The following is an 18,570-nucleotide window of genomic DNA, read 5'->3' as shown; positions in this document are numbered from 1 at the left end:
ATACTGAGCAGTAAAGTAAACTGATAACAGTAAAAACTAATCTCCTCAAAAAGGAAAAAAACTGACTTTATGTTCTTTTTAGGGTGTATTTTGACACAAAAATACTATTAAAATAATTGCTGCTAAAGTACTGTAATTTTTTCTATGTACTTTGTGTTGTGTTGAAGAAAACTCCAGCACAAGAGCACAGATGTAAAAGAGAGTATTATTTCAGTCTATAAATGCAAACATTGTTATAAAAACATCTGCTCGACAGAATATTGAATCCAGAGTTACTCATCCCAGCAAACAGACAGCGGAGAAAACGAGATGGAAAGAATGTCACCCATCTTGGCCCCTGATATTTTACAAAACACACAAGGACTAGAACACACGCAACATCACACATCTGTAGACGTAGTGCAATAATAAATCATTAAATACAGGAGACAGCTGGGCTTGTTCTTACTGACAGTTAAGTAAATCAAGAAGGATCAAGCATTAAAAACCTGCTTTCATATCTGACAAAGTCCACCAAACGATCCTTGAGTTATGCCTCAGTATTAGGCCAGCTTATTGCAATAGCTTATTTGCTGGGGTGGTATTGCATCTGCTGGAGAATACAAGCATTAGCCATAAGCCCTACATGTGTGTCAAATGTTATACTTCTTCCATCGCAGATAATAAAAAAGGCAGCCAGCCAACATACCAGCTAAAACACTTGATATTACACAGACATGCGTACTGGGACACAGGTGTAGTTAATTTTATAAAGCAAGTGCTCCTTACGGTCACCAGGCACCATTAATCTTAATACACTGTTATTGTGAACAAAAAGTGAGGTTATGTTTTGTGTTGCGCTGATATCAGATGATTATAGAAATGTTTGCACTTCTTTTTAAAACCACTATCGTTATTTATTTGCTGATTATGCCTGGCTGAAATGTCAGTGAAATACAAACAAACAAACAAACAAACAAACAAACAAACAAACAGCAATGTACTGGCGCATCCTGTTAAACAAAAATATCATAGAAGTTCAAGTAAAGGGTTTGGATGAGCATAAGTTTTTATGTTTGAAAAATATCCATTAAAAGTGCTTTGGCAATAATTCAAATCTTTCATTTTCACCACACTCGCAGGAGAGTGAAAAATAATGACTGTGTTGGGCTGGGTTTCACTAGGCACTAAAAATGAAGGACTAAAATCGTTTACTCTTGTTTACTACAGTTTATATACGTAATAGATTGTTTAAATTGTGTAAGAGGTGCTGTATTGTAATCTAGTGTCTGTGGAGGCCATTTGAGTACAGTGGACTCTTTCTCGTGTTCAAGAAACCAGTTTGGGAAGATTTGAGCTTTGTAACATGACGTTATTGAGCTGGAAGCAGCCATGGGAAGAATGCACTGTGGTGTGGTCTACAAGTGTGCCAAGAAAAATATCCACCACACCATTACACCACCACCATCCCAAACTGATGATAAAAGGCAGGATGGATCCGTGGTTTCCCGTTGTTTCTGACCCTATCTGATTGTCACAACAGAAACTGAGACTCATCAGTCCAGGCAACAGCAGATTGTTGATGCCTGGTCTGCAACAATCTGCTGTTGTCTAATACCTGTGATCCTATGCAGATATACCCTCCACTTCCTGTTCTTAGCTGACAGCAGTCTGGTCTTCCGCTGCTGTAGCCCATCTGCTGTGTAGTGGGTGGTACATTCAGAGATGCTCTTCCGCATACCTTGGTTGTAACGAATGGTTATTTGAGTTACTGTTGGAATCCTGTCAGCTCAAAGCTCCTCTGACATCAACAAGAAATCTCCACCAAGAAAACTTACTAACTGCATATTTTCTCTTTTTCAGACCATTCTCTGTGAAGGAATGGTTGTGCAGGAAAATCCCAGTAGCACAGCAGCTTCTGGTTTTTAATATCCATTATTTGCACACTGAACTAGGAGAACATGTTTTAAAAGCAAGAACTACATTAACTTTGACACATTATCTGGTACCTAACAAAAGATGAAAGGTTCTCCTTGAAAAAAGCCAATTCCAATCACCAATTTGAGTCTTACAATTTCTAGTGCATTAAGCGATTCTGGCCAGTTTTTACCTTCAAAGATCCAGACAGTATGGTTGAAAGAAAAAGACTATTAAAAATAGGTACCACTGTTCACAGGAGTTAGTATCAAATACAAAACCCCAATTTCCCAAAACCTGTGACAAAATGAGGAACAAAAAATTATGTTATTGCTTCATTTTAGCGATTAGCGAAACATATAAAGTGGCCCACCATGAACATAAGGACTGGATCCTAAAGTTTTAAATGTACAGAGTACAAAAACTACTTAACTGACAGCAGATGAAAACTCTGAGCTAAAATACTGATTATTTTCTGTGTCCTGTTTCTCCCATGTTTCCCAGCTCTTAATAAAACATTCTGTGCACCCACATGTCCAAGCTGTAGCAGCTGCATGGTGCTTGTGCAGTGCAACGCGGTCTCTTCTCAGGTCATCATGAAAGGAAACATACAGAGCACAATGGAGCACATTTTCACGCTCAAAGGTCTTTACAGAATTTTCTGTGACAGAGAGAACAAAAGCTCTCCGGGGATCCCAGAGGCTTTCTTCTGTCCCCTCCCAAAATCACCAGTGCGCCTATTTGCTGGGAGTCTCAGCCGGTACAAGGAAGCAATATAGGAAGTCGCCCCGCTGCTGCTGAGTCCTCCGGCCTCCAGGGGATAGCGAGAAGTGAGAAGCAGATGTTAATCAGCATGTGGGAGCAACAGGAATGCCCAGGCATCATGAAAGACTGCTTTAGATTTAGTCTGAAGAGCCTTTGAGTGGGAAGAAATCTTATTCTAAAAGGTCCTATGGGGAGACACAAACAGTATAACAGTGTTTTTAGATAATCACAGCGTTTTAGGTAAAACTAATAAATATAAGGGGCCCTTTACACAACATCTACCTGATCCGAGTCCTCATTGTACTGTGCTTTTCCTGTCTCCATGTAGTGGGGGTCCACATCATCCACTCCTTCTATTTTGTTAGCTTCAGCATGTTCCCTCATAACAGAGTAACGGTGCACGAGGAACCTGATGAGGACAAAAGTCCATATTAGGAAGAAACCGAAGAGATGTGAGTGCATCATTTATTACTGCGGCTGCAAAGGGTGAAAAAAGAAAAGAAAGTAACCCACCGTCCTCCACAGACATATTTCTTAACCAGCCAAACACCTGCGACAGCGCTTGTCAGGAGGATCGCTATGACGACCATGACTATGAGAGCAGTATTCGTTGAACTGTTTTCAATCTGTTCAAGAGACGGGAAAAGTTTAAATATGCAACGCAGTGCACTAGGTTCCTCGGCCTACAGTTTATACGTTATTTGGGCTTCCGAAGTGTCTTTTAAAAAGTAAACAAAAACAAACTTTTTAGTAAGGAAAAGGTAAAGGATCAAAACAAAAAAGGAAAATACACACATCCGTTTTATAGATTTAAAACATTCACAAAGCATGAAACTCAATTAGATCTGTAGAACAATGATGAGCAATAATGCTCCTTAAATTCATTCAAAAAGCAAACACAAATGATTTTGCCCACTGCACCGCCTCATTTTCTGTTACACTGGCTTGACGACATCTTGCTTTGGAAATGACAACAACACTGGAGTCTGAAATCACTGAGTAAGTCATTTTACAATGCCATCATGCTGTTTGCAAAAAATGATTCTGTGACACCACAAGACTTAACTTTTTTTCCCCTGTGCTGTTTTTCCCCTTCTTTCCTTTTCAGTTAGTTAACAAGCCTGCGGTTTAATGCCATTCATTCGATAAGAGTCACCAAAAGAAAGCATGAAAAAGTGACTCTTGTAGGTCAAACTGGCAGAGGAATCACTTTAGAACGCTTACATGTACTAATAAAAGATTAGACAGACTTTTGGGGGAAGTGGTAAAGTTTATGGCTGTTACGTCTCATCAAAAAATGTTCTGCTCTTCATCAGTCTGTATCTCCATTTACCTCTAAACTCTAAATATGTGTGTTTCAATAGTGAAGAGAAACATCAATTTACACTTTCTGTTAACAGATGTTAAAATTTTCACATTTTTACTACATTTGATCAAAAGCTCGACTCAAGCTGCTACGTGATTAGCCATTTCACACCTCCAGTGCTGACCATGCTGAAGATCAGACCCTTCCTTAACTTTCATTTTGTCCCAATAAGTCTATATACTAACGTGCACAGCCTGTATTTCAGAATAAGCAGAACTCACTAGGGAATAAGGAATAAGAGCGTTGCTGGTGCACATCTTCCTCAAGTCCGTCTCTTTCCTAACTGGTTGGAAACCTCCCTCGCACTGGCTGCTGGGAATCTTCCGGTAGCTTGAAAAGGAGGGACAGATATATGTAAGGCGAGACAAAATTCAAAGAAAAGGACATCAGTTACAGCAGAACAACTCAAAATATTATTCCTGACAACAGTGGAGGGAGATTAACAAACACAAAAAAAGTGGGAAAAAGAATGGCCATTTAGAAAATCCTGTCTTGAAGCATGGACACCAACAGTTCCTGAAGTGTCTGTTTGTAAATGGACCTGCTTTTGCACAAGAACTTTGTTACAATTCTGGAAGAACGAGGTCTGGATTTTTTTTCCCAGCTGTCCTTTCTGACACATTAATAAAAAAACTTCAAAGTGCAAATGACACCTAGTGACGATATCTGAACACAGAAATGAAGAAAATTGCGTTTTCATTCAGTTTTCATGCTGCTTTAAGATATTAGATAGATAGATTGTCCTGTCTAAAAGAACACAACTAATAACTCAGAAAATAATTTAGTTAAATATGTGTTTTCAACAACTCAAATCATCAAATTTTTAGAATATTTTCTGCTTCTCCATCTAAGATTTGCAGGCCCATTGACCCACTTTCATGCCATTTTTCTAGCAGACTGAAATCAGAGACAGTTGGCTATTCTAAAAACTGATGTTTTATGATGTTTTTATTACAACAAGTGTGTTGTACAGCTCTCTCCATGCCTTTTCATCTGATATATCACTTGATATGGTTTCCTGACATTTTTCTCACCAGTTAAGCTTTGACTTTTATTTTAATTTTAAATGTTAAATTATTTAAATTAAATAAGCTCAAGCTCTTATTTCTATCTAGGCTCACAAAAAACATGATATCTTGAAAAGTGGATGCTAGACTGCTCACAGACAGACAGACAAGCAGAACAAAGGGAGTATATAATCGAGAGTGTGTGTTTTTGATTAGTAAATATGGTATATAATTATATTCCTCCCCATTGCTAAAATAAAACACAATACTTTTTAATGTTAAATTCATAATCACAGAAATGAAGAAAATGCTATTTTCTTTTAACTTTCATGCTGGATTGAGCAAAGATCACAAGCTGTACCACAAAAACAAAAATATCAGTACATAGCCTAACCCCCCCAAAAATGATCTGATTGCCTTGGACGTTGCATTTCACACATGCCAGGTGAGTCCAAGAAGAGTTCAGGGGTGTTGTGGATGTGTAAAAATGGTTTGTGCATCTCAGGCACAGGGATAGTATGTGTAATATGCAAAATGTGTATTATAATTATAATGCATAATGTATCTTGGTTAGTAAGAGGTTTTGGTTTTTTTTGGGGGGGGGGGGTAAAAATGTCAAATGTCCTCACCCACTGGTCTGCAGCTGTTCAGTGGTCCCATTTAAACAGAACTCCAAAGGACGGTCCTTCAACTCTTCCTGCTCCACACACTCTGAGCTGTTCTCTGGTCGGTAATACCCAAAATCACTGCAACACAAAGCTGTGTCATTTCTACACTAATGCACTGTTGAATGCAAAAAGCTGAAGATTCATTGAACTGTCAAATATGCAAATAAGATAAGATAGATCAAATTTAGACTATATGGACAAAAATATTGGGCCACACTTGTTTATCACTGTATTCCAGTATTTTATTCAGTCCCACTGGTGTAGAAAAGCAAACACCTAGCCATGCAGTCTACATTTACACATTTGTGGAAGAGTGATCTCACTGTATTTGAGAGTGGTACTGTAATAGTCAGTTCATAAAATTTCTTCCCTTCTAGACATTCCACGATCACATGTAAGTGATATTATTGCAAAGTGGAAGCAATTAGGAACCACAGCAAGTCACAGGTACAGTTACAGACTGGATGTTGAGGTGTAAAAGTCACCAGTATTCTACTGACTAAATAACTGCACAGGTCCAAACCTCTTCTGTCATTAACATCAGCACAAAAGCTGTGCGCTGGGAGCTTCATGGCAGCTGATCAGCAGCTACATGCAAGCTTTACATCCCCAGGAGCAATCCAAAGCATTGGATGGAGCACGTTGTCACTGGACTCTGGATCAGTAGAAACATGTTCAGTGAAGATAAATCTAAATGCTTCAGCTTACCAAGATATTTTTGAAAATTCTCTCCTTACAGCTTTGTGGGAACAGTTATGGAAAACCCCCTTCTTTCCAGGATGACTGCGCGCCTGTGCACAAAGCAAGGTTCATAAAGACATGGCTGGATGAGTTTGGTGTGGAAGAATTTGACTGGTCCAGACAGAGCCCTGACCTCAAACCCATTGAACACCACCTTTGGGTTGAACTAGAAAAGAGATTAAAAGCCAGGTCCTCTTTACCAACATCTGAGCTTATAAATGCCATTCTGGATGAATGGGCAAAAATTCCCACACACATTCCAAAAATGCTGTAGAAAGCCTTCCCAGAAGAGTGGAAGCTGTTATAGCTATAGTCCAACTTCATATTAATGCCTTTGGAATTAGAAATGGATGTCATAAAGGTTCCTGTGGGTTTGATGTGTACGTGTTCCAATACTTTTGTCCACATAGTGTATTTTGAACTAGTAGAGAGACTGAATAGCAGAATAAATAATGTGTTGAAGGAAAAAGTCATGCATAAAGAGCATTTCTACAAATATAATGTATACCCCACAATCTTCTTATGTAAAAATCAAAATCCAGTTTCAAGAATACCATAATAAAGTCACAAGTTCATCTATTACACCAATCACTTGCACAAAAGGAGATGAAGTGAACAAGGAGATACCAGTGATAATCATCCAGTGTACATGGACAGGGGGACAGCCTCTTGGTGACTGCATAGTCCCTCCCGTTCCAGCAAACAGAGCCTTTCCTCAGGCGTAAGAAGGTCTCTTTATAGCCCAGCAAACAGCCATCATTAGAACCAGTGGTGTCTGAAGAGTGAGCCAGCCACTGCACGTAGTCTCCTTCTGTGCCTGCAAAAGCAAACACGCACATTATCATAGTGAAAACACACTTGCTGTAATGCTGCACAAACATCGCCATCCTCTGTGCCTTACTCACAGTCTCTGGTGAGGAGCTTCCTGAAGTCTATAGTGATCACCACCCATTTACTGAAGTCCTTCCTGTAGCCCCACAGGCTGACGTTCATGGAGCGAGAGCCAGGCTCACTGTCCATGCCACTGAAGTGAAGTGGGTCATTGGTGAAGTTATATGTATGCCAGCACTGTCCTTCATCTGTGGAAAACCTGACGGGTGGTTAAAAAAAACATTAGCTGCAAAAGTGACGCACACAAACACTTACATATATGTCACAAAATGCTAGACAGTGTTTAACAGTTGTTCGCACTTTATCTGGCTGACAGGTAAGTTAGTGTGCTCCACAGCCACCAGCAGGCCTCCTGAGTCCAGTATAGCATAATGATGGGGTCCCTTGAGGGCCAACATCCATGAGTAGCCCCCATCATCAGACACATACACATCAGGGAAAAGAACTGAATCTGCATCTTCAACACTGCCTGGAGAAAAGGGAGGGAGACTATCAAGAAACATTCAGTAAAACTGATTGCACTGAAAGAATTTGGTGGCTTGGTGTGTCTTACCGTGGGCCAGAATGAGGCCCACTGCACTGGGCTGTGAGAGAGGAAGCATGGGGACGTTCATCTTCATGGTGGTGCTGTAGGAGGCGTGGATGTGTAGCCTGCACTGTAAAGACACAGTGATGAAAACAATGTTTACACACTGGCTCGTACTGAGAAATTAAATCCGTTTGAAAGAGTTCATTTTGGGGCATTACAAGAGGTCACATGCGACCACATCCTAATAAAAATATACTCCAATACTTGTGTCTGTGTGTCTCACTCTGTTAGGTCTGTTGGTAGAGGTGTCAGTGTTACAGTGGCTGTTCTCTGGTCTGCGCAGCCTCTGCCACTTTGCTCCTTGGTCATAGGTGATTACAGTCTCCACTGTGCCATCTGCAAAACAAACATGATGGATTCAAAATTCACTTAAATTCCTAGCAGAAGATAATTTTCACATTTTCTACATTTAACTAGTGTGTTAACTGACCGTCTGCGAGCACACTGGTCATGTAGACGCCCCTGAGTGAATGGATGACAGTGAAGTCAGTGTCACTTCCTGTGGTTGTGTAGAGGTGGCGCTCCAGAGACTTGGAGAACACAGTTCCTCTGTCATCTGACACATAGATGGTTCCAACACCAGAGTCTGCCCCGCACAGAACACACGTCTGGATTATACACTTGGATATGTTAACTGATAGCAGAAGAGAAATCATCATCAGCACCAGTTCTTACCACCGGGGTCATCCACGTGCATGAAGATCACGTCCTGATTGGCTGCCAGGATGGAATAAAACTGCTCGTGGGTGACTGTAGGAAGCTGAGCCATGTTCCACGTCTCGCCGCCATCTACTGAGACGTGGATCATACGCTCTGTACTCTGTCACACACACATTCACAGACACAATTACTGCACAGAAGGTGTATTTATGCTACTTTTAGTGGGAATCATTACACCAAAATCCAGGCACCTGTATGACACTGTTGGTTATACAGTATATGCTCATCGCCTACACCCCGTATTATTAAAGACACCCAGTCTGTCTCTTTTATTTGCCTTTACACCAGACATTAAAACATTAAATTTACATGAAATATGTGAGTTCAAGGAGTGTGAGTAAATTCCTCTGCATGCATGGCTTATACTGTATTCCCAGTCAAGCAAAGCATCGTTGGAAATACGTTTATAAAACTGTGCTTTTATCTTGAAAGCTAAGCCAGGAGGAAGATGTAGACGGCCTTTCAACTTTGTGTGAGCAGATCATCATCTTAAGAATGTGGGCCAGGCCAACTCCAGATACAGTCACACTAAACAAACTGCATTCCAGTCACAATCCAAGCATTTACACTACAAGCATGCGATTTTGAGTAGAGACAAGCTATAAATAATATTTATAAGACAACTAATAATAATATATAGCAAGTAAAATCAAATATTTTAATATCCATGCAGGAAAAAGATCGTTTTAAAAGACAATAAAGTCATAATGTAAAGTGCATTATAAATAAAGATGCTATGCTATGCTATAAAATTAAAGAGCAGATGACTCTTTGCCAGACAGATGTATTGTATAACAAATAGTTATTGCATGAGGTATGAAAGATTTCCTGTATCTGTGTTTAGTTACCCAGATAGGATATCCAGATACAGACTGAACATTAATGCCAGATGTCACAAACTATTTGAACGCTTTAAGTGAGAAGATGTATTTTTGTTTTGCAAACTGAGTAAAGAAAGCATAGAAAGAAGAAGAAGAAGAAGAAGAAAATGGGTGTACAAATAAACAACTACACCCAATGCCACTAAATACACAGACTGCAAAAATGCAATGTCTGTTCACAAAGCAAACACACTCAGCTCTTAAAGAATAAAGGTACAAAGGTGCGCGCACACACACAGACGTACCGTGCCAGTCATGATGGAGGCGAAAACAAATCTTCCTCCAAGTACAAATGAGTAAACTCTCGTTGCAATGGTGTGGAAACTTTTACCGTAGTCGAATGTCTTTCGTAGATGTAACATGCCTTTGTCATCTGACAGAAAAAAAAAGGTGAAGTTAGTGAAGTTAGTTATCATTGAACGTGTTAATATAGCGCTTTACCCACATAAAGTGGGGATACATATCTCTGCTGCTTTAATAAGTCTGTTAAAGGAATGGATTGAGTTGCACATAGATGGAATTTCTTGATTGGAAATAAATCATGAAATAAATACTGAAATACGAGAAACTTTTTATACTGTGTGGATCTATTCGTGTGTAAGAATCCATTTGGTTTAGACTGCCAAGTTGAAAGTAACTCATGACTGTCAACAACAAGGCACAACTTTTAAGGAACAATAAACCTGGGTCCGCGTTCGGATACGACACATTCAGGTGGTGTGGATTCATAAAAGGAGTGCATGTCTGAAAGGGCTTCTGTGGAGGGATGGTGTTATCTTCACTTACTGCATGATCCGTTGTTGTTTGTGGTAAAGTAGATGCTATTCTTTGGACCCCTGTGTGTGAGAAAAACAAACCATAATCGGGTAGAATCAGACGGCGGAGGGAAAGATCTAATTGCGCTAACATTGTTTAACATCTGTAAATCAAATGTAGATCCACTTTTGGAACTTATATAAATTGCAGATTATGGTTATGGTTTTAAAGTGCTGGTGTGAGCAAGGCAGACATCAACCCTGGTTACCTTGGTTACCCCCCCCCCCCCCCACACACACACACACACACACACACACACACAGACACCCCCCACAAGTTCTGTCGGGTTTTGTTCGCTGCCAAACAAGATGAAGGTTTTCACACTGCACAGATTCTGGTTCAAGGACTGCGGGCTGAATAAGAATGCCACTGCTGACTCATGATTCAGTCTGACAGCAACCTCAGCTCCCTGGCTCTGCAGTCAATTTAGGTTGAGGCCTAAATGACAGCTGTGGTCGCACAGAGCTATCACAATCTTCCCACAATGCAGCGCTAACAACCGCAGGCTGACACCGCAACCTCATGTGAACTCTGGTGTTCAAATAAAACCAGAGTCAGGATGGGGGATACAGACTGTGGTGAGGAAAGCAGCTGGAAAAACAACAATGGACAAAGAACACACACACTCCTATTTTTACCAAAAGCAAAGACGTACATGTTGACTGTTTGTAAACCCACACGGACAAATGTGCCTGTCAGTGATGGAAACTTGTGTTTTATGAGAAACATTTATTTTATGTGTAAGCACCAGTGGCCTTTAACCTGGGCCCGAAATTCACTCTTGGCTCAGAAACAGAGAGCAGGAATCCTGTCTAAAGGAAGCGCGCACTGCTTTATGTTTATATGTCACTTTCATTAAAGTTGAGGGAAAGTCTCTAAGAAAAAAAAAGGCCAAAGGTAAGGTTCACACCCCTCACCTGTCCTGATTGTCTCCCCTGTCCTTAATTATACTTTAACATCAATCTGATGGGGAGGACAGTTCTTACCATCTGACCAAACACACACTGTCGTGGATCTTCCTCCAGGTGGCACCAAAGTCCTCAGACAACCACAGGTCCATCTTAAAAGAAAAAAGCTTTGTCAGTAAAAAGGGAGTACATGTTTATTTTTAGTATTTACCCATTCCTAATTGAGAAATTAGGAAATGGTTCACTTCAGGAGAAGAGAGGTTTTCTTTTATTGAAACTCCAAATCCCTGACTATATACCATGATACTGAGTGTCAGAAGTTTGTTGCAGTCCCCGGGGTTGTACAGGATCTGAATGAGGGGCTCAAATGGCAGGTCGGTGGAAACAAAGGTCAGTCCAAAGTCCTGCGAGCGAAACAGCCGAAAACCCCCGACGTCGGACACATCACCGCTCAGGATCACCTGATGCCAAACAAAAGAGCCAGAGTTAAATCAATCGGTCACGTAGCTGATGAGAGAGAAAACACATTTAAATCAAACCAAAGCACTGAACATTATTCAGGTGGGGATTCGTTGCTTTTCTTCATTTTATGTCAGTGGATTATCAGATCAAATAAACATTTTGGAGATGCCACCTGTGAATCAGAGGATTACAACTGACATTTATTTACTGTTTTCTTTAGATGTAAACAACAGAAGAACTGAGGAAATTGTGCTGTTTTACTGAAAACACAAGTAGATGAGAAATGATCCACAACTGCAAAAACCTTTGAGGATACTTCATCGTATTGCACTGCATGTACTGACTCTTTTAAAGAATCACTCACCTTCCCTGAGTGGTCTGGACTGATAGCGATGCCGAACTCTGTCTGGATGAAGGTGTGGTTAATCAGATGAGTCACGTCTTTGAACGTCTTCCCATAGTCTTCACTGACACACAGACAAGGTTGCAGTTAGACCCTCAGACCACTGTAATTAGTAAAAGTTTAATAAAGCCACTAAACCAAACCAGCAGCGAGGCACTTCTCACCTCCTGTAAAGGTTAGACTGGCCGAAGCGGATCATGAACAAAGGCACCTGAAAGGTTGTCAACACCAGCAGCACCTGGGGTGAGAGATGAATGGAGTTACACAGAAATCAAGCATCATCTTGGAGTTATATATTGTCATACACATGAACTCACCCCTGATCCATTGCCCACCCAGGCTAAAGACAGTGAACCCAATGTCTGCACCTTGAACGTGAACTGAAAGGGAGGGAAAAAAAGAAGACATTTTAGTGAAAATACAGAAAACACTGCTGTTTACTAAAAACTAGACACATGAACGGAGAGGACAGCTTGAATTTTCCATACTGTCCAAAGCAGCTCGGTCATTTGGATGCACTCTGCCTGTGTGACCTACATTCCTGTGTAAATCACAAAGACGAAGCCAGAGAACAACACACTTTGCTAATGTCTCGAACGCAGCAAGAACACTCTCTCAAACACATGACAGACATTAAGGCTGAATGTAGCCAATTTTTCCGGTGTTTACCTTAACAGTCACTTACTAATACATTCCTCAAGCCCCGAAAGACTCAAAGTTCAAAATAAAAGGAACAGGTGTGACATAATATTAGAGGCACGGAGGGAGCAGAACTACTATTTCCCAACTCTGACAGAAAAACAACATTCCTCTTCATTCATCCCGACTGAAGCTCAAGTGTTTGGTCTCTAGCCACAGCCCACAATGTTTGGAGTCTGAGGGAGCAGGTTACTCCCCTCCTCTCTTTAGCTGGAGAGACAAAGATGTTTTCAAGGTGAGTACAGCCCAAAAGCGTCTGTGTCCATAAAGCCACAGAAGATGGTCACGCCTGCCGTATGCCTCCTGCATCCATCTGTTCCTATTTTGATCGTATAACTATTTTACAACCCCGTTTGCAATCCTCTTTTCATCCTATTGGTCAGTTTTTTTAAAAAGTCATATGTGCTGTCCTCCCCAAAACTCACTCTCTAGCTTGAACCTACAGGTTAAATGTCAAGACTTTAAAGATTTTTACGAGATATAAGAAAGCAAAACTATTAGCATATGCTCCACTAGACATGTTTTAATGAGACTACACAGCTACAAGTATTAGCATTCTAAGTATATCGTTAGTTTTTTTAATCACCTTAACACAATTTATGATACTATTAGATAATGCGAATAAGGATTAAATAAGCAGATATGAATATAAATATGTACATATAGAGTACACACACATATTTAAATTTTCCCAGACAACCAAGGCAAAGTTTTCAGAGGACTCTATGAAAAGTACTCCTCCCACTTCCCAGTCTTCGTTATAGTGTTGCTTCAGTTTATTGAGGTTTGAACTGATGCACAGCTCTCTTAAGGACTTTGACTGGACCATTGCAACACCTTGATTCTTTTCTTTTTCAGCCATTTGGTTGTACATTCGCCCCTGTGCCTTGGATAATTGTCCTGTTGCATGACCCAGTTTCGGCCAAGCTGTTGGACAGATGGCCTCACGTTTCACTCTAGAATACTCTGGTATAAAGAGTAGTTCATGGATCATAACATGGAGAGTCTAAATTTACTTGGAAGTCCACTCTTGTGAAGACTGTGGGGTTGCTTTAATACACCCTTGCATGCTCCAGACCAATAAGCTGCAAAAACTTGTGTTTTTATCGAAGTGTTCACACTTGCTGATGATCATCTAATCAAGGGCATTGGATTAGCAGCAGCTGGCTACTGCTACTTACCCTCTTAATTCCTGTGGAAGCAGTAAGGTTGGACTTATCACTGCACTGAGTCATGTTAAAAACTACTGAAGAGGCTACAGGAGCTTATAGCAAAGTAATGCTTTGAGATAAATGCTTGTGAACATGCTAAAAATGCCAGCAATGCCACTAATAACAAGCAGAGTTTTCAAACCATGCAAATACAAGAAGAGCTGAGGCTGATGGGAATGTCATTAGCTGTGCTGGTATCTTGCTCAAAATCAACATAATTGTAGAAACTGAAATGCGGGATGACTACCAATGCTAAAATCAACAAAGTTAATATAATTCATCCTGAGGAGGACATAAATGACTGTACAATCACAGCAGAGCATGAGAATATAAGGTAAGCAGAGGAGTCATATCATAAAATGTAAAATATTATGATCATTTCAAACTAAACAATATGAAATTTAAGTCATGTCTTGTCCTAATACTAAGTCTTTGCAAATGTTTCTGCCAGTTGCTATCACACCTGTGTTAAATTTAAACCAGTGGGACACTTTCCACATCGGTTTCTCTGAAACTCTATATGGACTAAAGCTGACTTGCCCAGCTGCAGTACACACACCTAAACGATCAAACACTGCATTTATATCATAGGTTGTCTTTTTTTGTTTTTTACCTAGTATTTAACCAGGAAGTGAAAACTCCTCAGATTTATAATCTCCTCTATAAGATTATCACGGGCCAAGATAGACATCTAAATGTAGGAATTAACATCATGTATGTAAAAATGAAGATATGCCTGAACCAGTTGAACATGGCCTCACATACCAGACATGACCTCATGCTGTGTCTCATGTTGGATTTAAGGGTCCAGAGCTGCTCTGTAAAGGCTTCTCTAACCTCCCGAATCTGGCATTTAGTTCAGTAACAACAAAACTTCTGGAGTGTACATCACAAATAGACACATACAAACATCTATACAAGCAGACTCAATAACACACAGTCTGTGGGTGGGAGCACAGTAAAGTCCTCTCACAGGAAAGGCAACACAATGAGCTCCTTATTCTCTCTGCTTCAGCAATGTTTACACGCATAAAACTTCAGAAGGAGGTCAAATGCTGAGGCTCTGATCTCACACATGAAGCAGCGTTGCAAGCCTCTGCTGTTCGACTACGATTTGAGTTCCAAGCTGTTTGCTAGATTCTTATTCTCCAGGAATACCAGAAAAGAAGAAAAAATTAATGCTAATTAATTTTTAACTAATACATTTACAAAGTGATTAAAAAAAAATCATGATTATTGCCCATTTTAAGTCTATGAGCGAAATTTTAATCTCTCAAATAATTAGCTGCTTGGGCAGCACATCAAAATCTTTTTGTTTGGTCTTTTTCATGTTTTTCTTTCCAGGCTAGCAGCATGGCTCGTCAGATGGCAATGCCAATCTGTCATCTGTTGGCTCCAACACTAAATGTTAGCATGCTAAAAAAAAAATGGAAGACCTATCATATCATATTTGATACTTGAGTTTTTGAGACTTCTGCATCACCAGTCTTTGTTTTCCTCACCAAAAAACCTAAACTGCAGAATTTAAAAAAAAAAAAAAAAAATGCTGGATGTGGCAAATAAAATGCAAACTGAAGTTCATATAGTCAAATTAATGGGGGGTTTTTTCTGTCAAAAGCTTCAAAGAGTCTTTTGTTTTTTCAAAAGAAATTAAAATTTTCTGGCAATTATTTCATCATTTGGGCTTTAAATGGATACGGCAGCCTGATCTATGAAATAGATAGCAGTGGACTAGACTGTTAGATCTTCTGATAATTTATGTATCCATAATAAACTGAATAATGAAAAACTAATCAACTGCCCAAATCCAGCTAAACCTTCACATTTTTGCTGGTAGAAACAAAGGAAGTAAAAACTATAAGATATTGACATATCTGTCTTTAAATAAGGGCTTACTGTATATAGTATATACATAAAGTAGCATCAGTTTCATTGTTACATTAACAACGTAGTTCACTGAATAACGGATTAATGTGAAGACACAGCTGGACTCTGCCACATGTGCTGCAGGCTGTGCAGAGAGGATGGTAAACACGGGAATCAAGCATCTTTGCCTGCACCACCCTCTGTAAGGAAAGTTTTCATATCAATACATATCTGCTATGTTAAATACATATTCAGCATGTTTGATTGATGCTATTAGATGCAGCAGGCTAATTTTTCCACTGAAGTAGTGCAAGTTGATCATGGGTTCTACCAGTGCCTCCTTCATTTATACTTTGTCGTTCTTGCATGTTCCCTGTGTATCAACAAGGCCAGATTTCTTTCTGACACACACCATGTGGTACACCAGCTCTGCTGCTTTCCTTGGTGCTCCAGCAGCTGGCTGCACCCCAGCTACCCTGAGGACAGAGCACTTTTTTCCTGTTTGTTTTGTTCTTTTTGGCCTGAGGGAACGGGAGACAGGATAGAGTCTGAAGAAGGGGGGGAAAAAGAAAAGAAAAACAAAACAAGCTAGTTTGTTAACCTGAGTCAGCTAAATGAACCTCGCACAAACGGGGAAAATACGTTAAGGCTTGGGCTGGCTGACAGAACACATCCTGTGTAGTCTACCAGGTCTACAAAAACCACAAAAAGGAGCACAGAGAGAAGGAGGTCAGCTGTGTCTGATCTGATAATTTACACAGCCATCTGGAAAATAAGGAGCGCATAATACAGATCTAAATCCTTTTTCCCCTCCTGATCTAGCATGCAGCTCTGATAACTCAGACATCAGCCCACAGTGGAGATCAGATGAAGTTTAGCAGAAGAACGTGGGGAATGTTTGTCAGGGAGAAAGGCCCGGAGGAGAAGGGAGGAGCCTGCTCTCTGAAAACACACTGAATTATTTTCACGGTCGATAGAAGACCAGGTGTTTCATTCAGTGAAATGATGTAACACCACCTATTACCTTCACACACACCAAAGTGGTGTATCCATGATTTCAGAGGACAATACACTGGTTTACAATCTACCCCTAACTTTAAAACATGTGGCTGACATTATGGATGTGTTTTTGTCCCCATAAGGAAGATAAGTCCCCGCAATGTATAAAGAGATTCAAGACCCCCACAGCATTAGTAATACATGCACAACTAAGACACACACACACAACATGAAAATGATCCTGTGGAGCTTTGTTGTAACTTCTTATGAGTTTGTTGTTATTGTGCTTCTGGTTGGATGCTCAGTTGTTGTTTGTCTGAGAATAAAAAAAAGAAGAAAAAAACTGTACTTCATGCCTACCACCATTCCACTATCTCATGGCGATTCCAAAGAGGTAGTAAAGGTATGCTATCAGCCGGCTCTTCCAAGATCCCTCCAGACACGAGGAACACAGTCAAATGCGTATGACTGTATGCTGTTACATTCTCCATTCACCCAGCACCATTAGTCCATCAGAGCATGAAAACACAGAGTCAGCAAGCACCACACATGTGGAGCGCTGACCTACATTAATCCAGATCAATTAAAAAAGGTTGCAACAGAAAGAACTAGAAAAATAGGAGAACTGGCTGAAACTGGCAGATTACTTAACTAAACCACTTTCACCTTCTCCACGTTTTCTTTGTTTGTTTATTGACTAGTTACAAATAAATATCATACACAATATCAAATATTTTGATATTCAGTAAGTCTTTGGAATCTTTTTAAGGACTGATTGTCCCGTGTGCCAGTAAAAAGTACATCTTAAAGTTTTATACAGGTGCTCGAAGCAAACAAACTGGAGATCCCTGTAAAAACATTTATAAATCAAATAATAATTGATTAAACAATATCAGATTTACTAATAACAGAAAAATTTAATAGTCCTCTATTTTTATTTGTTTTTCTATTAAATAAATCTTTGACATAATCGTATTAGTCTTTTTTTTTCTTTTTATCCCAAACTGTCCTGAACTCACATACTCAACATTAATTAATGAGCATTTAAGTTAGTTAAACGTATTGAGTTAATTTTATTTGACTGAATGACTATCAAAATTTCTTTCCATCGGTTGATCGACTAATCTACAAACCCCTTCAGTAATTAGAAGCAGTTTAATATGCAAGATTCACATCTTTCCTTGTGTGCATCTGTTAGGAAAATGTTTGGAAATGTTACGAGCAACTCCATCATGTGAGGAATAAGCTCACGTGTAATCCTGTCACTGTGGGTGTGAAGTCACTTACAGTGCTGGTGTCGTTCAGCAGGGCTGACTCTACTCCGGGCAAAGCTGTACATGTCTGTTCATTCAGTCCTGCGCTGCGCTTCGGCAGCTCCTTCCTCTCTGGAATAAGTCGCTCCTCATCACCACCCAATTCCCCCTGCAGCCTCCTCAAATGTGAAAACTTTCCCCCTTCGTACTGATGTTTGCCCAGCGCAGACGAAAACAGCCCGAGCGCCAAAATGCAAGATGCGGAGATCATTATGAACCCAGCGGTGTCCAACTCGAGACTCCTGCGAGAAACTTCACTGTCCCACCACCAGTTGGCCGCACATGCCCCCCTCATCACCCAAAGCATCTTCCACAGCGGCCCATCCACCGCGGCACCGGATTGGTCGGGACCAGAATAACCTGTGATAT

General features: G+C 40.2%; 1 protein-coding gene across 1 annotated transcript; it reads right to left on the bottom strand.

Moving 5' to 3' along the window:
- Positions 1 to 186: 186 nt before the first annotated feature.
- Positions 187 to 18,486, bottom strand: LOC146709418 (sortilin-like). Its single transcript, XM_085456308.1, has 20 exons — positions 18,176 to 18,486; positions 12,431 to 12,493; positions 12,278 to 12,351; positions 12,075 to 12,177; positions 11,548 to 11,709; positions 11,327 to 11,400; positions 10,311 to 10,360; positions 9,770 to 9,897; positions 8,599 to 8,743; positions 8,354 to 8,509; positions 8,147 to 8,259; positions 7,888 to 7,990; positions 7,635 to 7,803; positions 7,349 to 7,533; positions 7,071 to 7,260; positions 5,664 to 5,780; positions 4,249 to 4,357; positions 3,175 to 3,287; positions 2,944 to 3,070; positions 187 to 2,846 (listed from the first exon to the last, which is right to left on the bottom strand). Exons 1-20 carry the CDS (start codon positions 18,410 to 18,412, stop codon positions 2,832 to 2,834), a joined length of 2,433 nt encoding a protein of 810 aa, XP_085312434.1. The 5' UTR covers positions 18,413 to 18,486; the 3' UTR covers positions 187 to 2,831.
- Positions 18,487 to 18,570: the final 84 nt, after the last annotated feature.

Source organism: Copadichromis virginalis, linkage group LG5, assembly GCF_057382275.1.
Source record: "Copadichromis virginalis isolate Kocher_CV1m ecotype Utaka linkage group LG5, C_Virginalis_male_GT1.1, whole genome shotgun sequence".
NCBI lineage: Eukaryota > Metazoa > Chordata > Actinopteri > Cichliformes > Cichlidae > Copadichromis > Copadichromis virginalis.
The sequence above is the reverse complement of the archived record's forward strand: the minus strand, read 5'-3'. Positions and strand labels throughout refer to the sequence as shown.

Bases quoted from the DNA above. Each gene is read 5' to 3' on its own strand.
- LOC146709418 (XM_085456308.1), bottom strand. From the start codon at position 18,412: ATGATCTCCGCATCTTGCATTTTGGCGCTCGGGCTGTTTTCGTCTGCG. The intron at 12,494-18,175 runs GTAAGTGACTTC...CCTCCCTTTCAG, and splicing joins TGCTGAACGACACCAGCACT to TTCACGTTCAAGGTGCAGAC. The intron at 7,261-7,348 runs GTGAGTAAGGCA...TTGCTTTTGCAG, and splicing joins GAAGCTCCTCACCAGAGACT to GCACAGAAGGAGACTACGTG.